At 48.7% G+C, this 7,701-nt stretch overlaps 1 protein-coding gene across 1 annotated transcript; it reads right to left on the bottom strand.

The window, feature by feature from the left end:
- Positions 1-1,349: 1,349 nt before the first annotated feature.
- Positions 1,350-4,707, bottom strand: LOC132085217 (olfactory receptor 14A16-like). The gene is made up of 2 exons (XM_059490584.1): positions 4,704-4,707; positions 1,350-2,305 (listed from the first exon to the last, which is right to left on the bottom strand). The coding sequence occupies exons 1-2, from the start codon at positions 4,705-4,707 to the stop codon at positions 1,350-1,352; spliced, it is 960 nt and encodes a 319-aa protein (XP_059346567.1).
- Between the last annotated feature and the right edge of the window lie 2,994 nt (positions 4,708-7,701).

The following is a 7,701-nucleotide window of genomic DNA, read 5'->3' on the forward strand; positions in this document are numbered from 1 at the left end:
AGCACCAGGCACTGCAGGAACCTGCAGACAATTCCTGCAGCACTTGTAGGATGATCCTGCTCCCCAGTGGACATTCCCATGGTGCCAAGTCAGGAACTGCAATGGGGAGTGGGGCCAGAGAGGAAAGAGCAAACAGAGATGGGCTGTTTGCAGGGCAGTGAACCGAGGTGGGCAATGGGAAGAAATTTGCAGCAGGAAGTGTAAAGAAAGCAAAGGTGAAGCCCAGAAAATGCTGAGGGCAATTTGGGGATGGCTGCCAGGCAGCCCTGGCTCTGAGCAACAGTGTCTGCAGTGGGACAGGAAACTCCCAGCTGATGGGAACAAACTTTCTGGCTGACTGCAGAGCCCAGGACAAAGCTGAGTGGTTTCCCTGGTGTCCCCCAGCCCTTGCTGGCCCCAGGGGCTGATGGCATTTGTGCTCCCTCAGGTTCATGTCCCCACACCAACAGCATGGGGGTGCTCCCCCTGCTCTGTTCAATGCAAACAGGGGCTGCTGAGCCAGTGCTGCCGTGTCTGTGCCTGCAAGGATGGGGCACCTGTGTGAGCTGGGGGAGAGGCCAGGGCTGCAGAGGGGGGATGTTGTTGGCAGCTCCATCAGGACGCTCTGGGACGCTGCCCTGGGCTGTCCAGTGCACTGGGGATGGATCAGCCCCTGCTCTGCTGCTCCTTCCCATCTGCCCCCGGGTCCTTGCAGAGCCCCAGCCATGCTGTTTGCCCCCAGCCTGCCCACGGCCAGCCCGGGGCTGCTCACAGGGCTTTTCTGTGCTGAGCATTGGCCTGGGCATGTTCCTGAGAGAGCCTGGGCAAGGAGCCTGGAGCCCCCAGGGCCTGACCTGAGGGGTCAGTGCTGCCCCAGCAGTGCCCACGGGCTGTCCCTGCTGCAGCCCCGGCACTGCCGCCCCCAGGACTGTGCCCAGCCCCGAGAGCACTCAGGCCCTGCAGCAACACGAGGGCCACCAGGGCAGCGGGGCAGGGCCACGGCAGCAGCACTGGCAACACCAAGTGCTGCTGCTGCTGCTGTGCCAGCACTGATCTGCCCCCAGCTCTGCACACAGACATTGCTGCTGCAGCTCCAGAGAAGGCAACAAAAGGGTATTTTTGCAGAAAACTTTGCTGGGAATACCTTTAGTTCCTTTAAACCCACCAAGGGAATAGCTCCTCATTGACACAGTCTGTGGCCACAGGGAAGGTGGAGAGAAACAAAATGAGAAATAGCACAAAAAGTGACATTTCTCTGTGGACAATATGAAAAAAATAAAACAACAGTAAAAAAACCTCCAAAATTACTCCAACAAGGAGTATCAAATATGGCTTTTATTACAAGTGGGTTGCACAAATTGGCCAGCAGTTTAATGTTTGTGAAACCACCCAGTCATCAGTCTCCACACTGCAGCCTTGAGCTCCTGGTTCCTCAGGCTGTAGATGAGGGTGTTCAGGGCTGGAGGAACCACCGAGTACAGAACTGACAGGGCCAGATCCAGGGATGAGGAGGAGATGGAGGGGGGCTTCAGGTAAGCACATACTGCAGTGCTGATGAACAGAGAGATGACGGCCAGGTGAGGGAGGCACGTGGAGAAGACTTTGTGGCGTCCCTGCTGAGAGGGGATCCTCAGCACAGCCCTGATGATCTGCACATAGGAGAAAACAATGAACACAAAACAGCCAAAACCTAAACTACCAGTAACTACAAGAAGCCCAAATTCCCTGAGGTTAGAATTTGAGCAGGAGAGCTTGAGGATCTGTGGGATTTCACAGAAGAAGTGGCCCAAGGCATTGCCATGGCACAGGGGCAGAGAAAATGTATTGGCTGTGTGCATGACAGCAGTGAGAAAGGCACTGGCCCAGGCAGCTGCTGCCATATGGGCACAAGCTCTGCTGCCCAGGAGGGTCCCGTAGTGCAGGGGTTTGCAGATGGACACGTAGCGGTCGTAGCACATGATGGTCAGCAGATAAAACTCTGATGCAAGGAAGAAGATGAGAATAAATAACTGTGCATCACATCCAGTGTAGGAGATGTCCCTGGTGTCCCAGAGGGAATTGTGCATGGCTTTGGGGACAGTGGTGCAGATGGTCCCCAGGTCAGAGAGGGCCAGGTTGAGCAGGAAGAAGAACATGGGCGTGTGCAGGTGGTGGCCGCAGGCTACGGCGCTGATGATGAGGCCGTTGCCCAGGAGGGCAGCCAGGGAGATGCCCAGCAAGAGGCAGAAGTGCAGGAGCTGCAGCTGCCGCGTGTCTGCCAATGCCAGCAGGAGGAAGTGGCTGATGGAGCTGCTGTTGGACATTTGCTGGGGCTGCACATGGAGAACTGTAAGAACGTAATAATGGAATAGTTGGGTTTGAAGAGGACTTTTAATTTTCCAGCACAGCCTGGGGGCACTTTCCCCCACTGCCTACCCAGGGCTCTGCTGCCTGGAGCTGTCCCTGCCAGCAGCTGCTTCCCTGTGCCCAGGGCTGGGCCCTGCCAGTGCTGCCAGAGCCCAGCCCAGCCCAGGGCGCTTATCTCTGCCCTGCAGACACCTTTCAGCTCTGCTTCTGTAGGCTCTGATGGAAAAACCAGAGAAACACTGAGGAGGCTGGAAAAGCGACACTGATACTGCCTCTAAGGGGCCCTGTGCTGATTTCTATCACTGCCCCTTTTGTTCAGATCAGAGAGAAAATTTTAAAATTTTTCTTGACCTTAACTGAGAGATGAAAATCTACATGCAATTTTCCATCCAGGCAACCCAGAACAGTAGATTAAAAAGCAGGATTTTCCCTTATATGCAGCCCCTGCCTGCCTGTGCTCCCTGTATAGTCTACTTGGAAGTGTTCTGCAGTTAAATGCCATGCTGGGAGCAGTCCTGAACAACGCAGAATCCTCTCCAAACAAGCAGAACACTTCCAAGCCTTACCAGCTGTCTCCTCCCACCCGGATCTCGTCTCCCAGTGCTGGGAGCAGCTGCCAGGGCTGGCTGAGAGCTGTCCCTGGCAGGGAGCAGAGTCTCTGCCCCAGCACAGCGCCCTGGGCTGCAGGACCCTGCTCTGCTGGACAGCCCTGGGCTCCCCTGGCTGCTCTGCACAAGAGACAATCAGAGAATGTACTCACAGGGTCCGTAGGCATTGGGATGTTCCAGCTGTAGGAGATCACTGCAGGAGCTGCAGCTGCATTGTCCTGCAGCCAGAGGTTCCTGTGCCAAGGGCTGGCAGTGATTCTGCCCCAGGCACTTCTCAGCACCTTCCCAGCCCTGACTGATTGAAGATCTCTGTGCCTCTGTGCTGTGCCCGGGGTGGCTGCAGGCAGTGCCCCAGCCCTGCTGGGCTGGCAGAAGAGCTGCTCATCAAGAGAAATGTGCTTTTGAAGCTCTTCTTGGTTACCAGGAGCTGCCTCTGTGCCAGGAGCCCAGCCCAGCTCAGCATCACAGACACAGCACAAGGACATTAATGAGCCTCTCGGGGCTTTGTGCTCAGGCCCTGAAGACCAGTCCCTGAGAGGGAGCTGAAGAAACCTCTCCGGAACTTCAAGTCAGAATCCAACTCCAAAGTTTCTTGGACATTTAATGGGTCCCACTGAGGGACATCACTGAGAGAGTGTCCCCAGGCCCCAGGCAGAGCTGAGAACTGCAGGCAGTGATGACAGGTGGGGACAAAGAGAAGCCAAGTCTTTGTGCCCTGGGGCACAGCAGGGTCTGTGCCAACAAGGGCTGTGAGGAGACACCTTGTCCTGAGGCCCTGGGGCCTCCTGGCACAGCCCCAGCCAGGCTGGGCACTGTCAGCCCCTTGTCCTGCTCTCAGCATCCCCCCCTAGCCCACATCCCAGTGGCCTCAAGGATCTGCTGGAAGGAGTCCCTGGGGAGCCCTGGTCAGGAATGGCCCTGGGGGCTCCTGAATGCTCCCTGCAGGGACTGCAGGTTTTTCAAAGGACTTTGGGTTTGGCTTTTACCTTGGAGTCACTGAGAGATTTGTGCAATCATGGCCTCGAATTATCTGCTGTAATTAGTCCCTGGAGAGGCTTTGTCAGTAACAACACTCAGTGGGGCTCATTGCTACTTCAAGGTACTTCAGTTTTTTTTGGATACCAGTAACAACACTCAGTGGGGCTCATTGCTACTTCAAGGCACTTCAGTTTTTTTTGGGTACTTGGTGTTTCCCTTTTGATACATACTCTGTGAGAGGTTTGTGCAATCATGGCCCAATTATCTGCTTTTATGAGCCCCTGGAGAGCTTTGTACTGACACTCAGTGGGGCTCATTAATGCCTTTAGATGATCAAGGTTTTTAAGGTACTTTATGGATTTAAGAATACTTTTAGGTACCTTTAAGGTGTTTCCTTCCCACACTGAGTCTCTGAGAGGTTTTTGTGCCATCCTGGCCTCCAGTTCTCTCCTCCAAGGAGTCCATGAGGATCCTGTGTTGGGTATCTTCCCCCTTTCTATTTTACAACAAAGATAGAACTGAAAGAATTTTGTAAGACTTTCTAGGATCATTGAAACAAACATGGGACAACTAACAATACAACAACAATCACAAAGAGAATTAATAGTCCTGTTTTAGCTTGACATCATCCAACCCGTTAATCTCTAGGATTGGAAGTGTTTATTGAACCAGTCTTTGTTTTCCATGTGAAGCTTCTTGAAGCTTTCTTCCCTCAGGACCTCAGTGCTCTTGTGGATTTACTCGCTGTGGCTGGAGAGGTTCATGCAACACATGCCCTCAGAGTCTACACACCCATGCCCACGTACCCAGAGTAAAAACTCTATCACATTTCTACAAGGTGGCATGTCCGATGGTTTTTATGTCTCAGAGCAGGCTCTCCCTCAATGAGAGAGAGGTAGCATTGGTTTGCTTATTTAACAGTGTTTTGCGGAGAAAAGAAGAAACCTCACAACTTTATAAAAGTTGTAAAGCCCGGTATGCTTTTATTACGACGCGCGCCAGACGCAAGCCTTCCCAAAAAAGCATGTGTACCCCTGAAGACCTCAGGTCTCCTTTTATCCCCCTTCCAAATGCATATGCATACAGTTTCACAATAGGTTCATACATATTCATTCCGTGTGACATTTAGCACCAGTTCTTCTTTATTAAAGGAATTTCTAGGTCGGGGGCAAATTGACCTTGTGGTCATTTCTGTTTTTCTTTCTCTGTCTCCTTGTTGTCTCTGGAATGCGGCTTTTCCTTCAGCTTTGGCCTCACAGACTTTTCACCTCTCTTAGACACTTCACCTAATTTGGAATGGATCTCTAATCTGTCTCATTCCCCCCTTTCCTAGGAAATAAGTAAATTCTTTTACTTAATAAAAACCTTCACGACAATAAGTGTCTTTTAATGCTTCACCATGTACGTTTGACAAAGAGGTTAGTACAGCTATTCGTTGTAGCATTCTACAGTTCCAAATTAACAATATAATAGATAATCTTAAGCTTATCTCAACTAATATTAGTAAAACTACAATGGGGTGGCACAACTTATTAAAGATTCCATTTGCAGTTGGTGACCACTCAAAGATCACATCTCACCAGTGATGATCCATATTTTGTTTTATTCTTTGTAGAACCCTGGTTATCTCCTTTGTATCATGTTGGACAGTAATTAAGGTTTTCTTTCCACTTTCTTGGATTTCCTTCAAGATCTCCAATAGGTCTTGGTGCTTAATTACATTGTTTTACTAATGTAAGGTTCATCCCAATAGGGGTAGGTGGTAGTCTGTGATACATCATGCAGTTAGCTTTAATCAGCTGGTGGGATGTCACTGGGGCCAAGTACGAAAAATCACACCCGATAATCTTAACAAAATTACAAATACAGAGATTAGAATGATTTCTACTAGACAGAATAACATCATTGCTATCAATTTGTACAGCAGCACAGGCAGTCTTCAGACGCACGCACCCTTTTCCAGTATATACGAGCACAGTTTTCTGGTCAGTGACTGGATGAATTTCAAAGTGACAAATACTTTGTTCAGTGTCCAAACACACATCTTGAGCATTAATAGTATTGCTTTCACAAATGAATCCCATCTGTTCTCTAGTAATGCAGGATTCTAAGTTTACTGTCTGCCATTTTCCATTCATCTTTCGTGCCCACACTCTATGTTCTGAAGGATAGAGTATTGTTTTTTCATGGTTTAATCCTAGGGCAATGATGGGATGGATAACATAAACAGTGGCATTACGTATGGTAAGCACAAAGGCAGTTGCCACATTAGAAACAGGATCATAGGTGAAATTCACCATAGTCCACCAGGATTGAAACTTCCTTTCAAAATCTGTTGCATTATCCCACACAATCTTCCGAATTTCAGCTGGAAAATTACTTTCACTTCCTTCTCGTATGATCAGAGCTGCTGTTGTCTGCACCTATAGCTGTGCTTGTATACAACTGAAAGCTAAAGACACATTATCTTGAACTGTACTAAGTGCTTCTACAATTAGCTTGTGGTCTTGGTCCCCGGCTGTTTCTCACTTTAACAGTACTTTTGAAATCTGCCACTGGCTAGTTCCTAATGCCAATCGAGATGACTGTAAGGGTTGCTTCAATTTTGTTAGGCTACCTGCTGCAGTGGCCAGTTTATTCATCAGTATTTCTGAATCAATTCCATTTAAAACTCCTGATCTTGTCCCTAATATGCCAGTTAGATCTTTTCTTGTTCTGCTCTTGAGGTATGCCTGTTTTTGTAACCATGTTGTCCAGCCCTCAAAGGAAGTTTTTAGGAAGGAGGAGCAGGCTGGTTGGATTTTTGAGATGTTCATTTGCATTATCAATTCCACACGTTTGAGAGACCATTCTGGATTGAATAATAGTTGTTGCTCACCCACATTCCTTACTATGTAGGGGCCTATCCCATACACCTCAGGTTTAAGTTTGGGTTGAGTCTGAACTATTTGAGTCTTGGTGTGGGCTGTAAAGGGTCCTGCTGTGGTAAAAGGTGTAGTGTCTACTTTGAATTTAAATGAAAGCCCAATATCATCTTGTGCCCAAAGGCAAGTTATTTCTACAGGCTGTATTAAGGTGAAATTACACCAGCAGTCTGATTCATTTAGGCTATCACAGATTTCTTGGTGTTCATATACGCCAGGAGAGGTTGAGACACTAATTTCATTTGGTCTCTCATAAGCCGTCTCATTTATCATCCAGCACCCTACCTTGATTTCTTCTCCTCTGGTCCCTTGAAGTGTCCACAGATTCTGTTCTTGCCATTCCTGCTCTTCCTATACTCGATCTCCATGAATTCCTGCAGTGGATAGGTTTAAATCCTTTATCTCAGAAGGTTTTCCCATGGATCCAGTATACTGATTAAACGCCTGGGACCAAGGCCATTCAGCATTGCTCTGAATAGAGGTACTTTCAAGTTGTAAAACTTCAGTTATGATTACACACAAAACAATTCTACAAATTAAAGTATTAACTACTCCCAACCGCAATATACTCATTTTGCCCGAGTAAGTTTTAATCTTAGTTCATTGTCTCCTGGCGTCACTCCTCAAGGGGTTTCTGGGCCTTCTTCACCTGAGAGTGATGAATCTAGGCATTCTGCTCCTTGATTTTGATTGCAGTGAAGGTGGTGAGAAGCACTTGGAACAGTCCCTCCCACTGTGGTTCCAAGGTCTTTTCTGTAAGAGATTTAACATATACATAATCTCCACGTTGTATGTTATGTACTGGCCCATCTAATTCCTGGCTCCGAGTTCCAGCCACATGTTTCTCAATTTCCTTGAGCTGTTGG

The sequence above is a fragment of the Ammospiza nelsoni genome, chromosome 29 (genome assembly GCF_027579445.1).
Source record: "Ammospiza nelsoni isolate bAmmNel1 chromosome 29, bAmmNel1.pri, whole genome shotgun sequence".
NCBI classification, from domain to species: Eukaryota; Metazoa; Chordata; class Aves; order Passeriformes; family Passerellidae; genus Ammospiza; species Ammospiza nelsoni.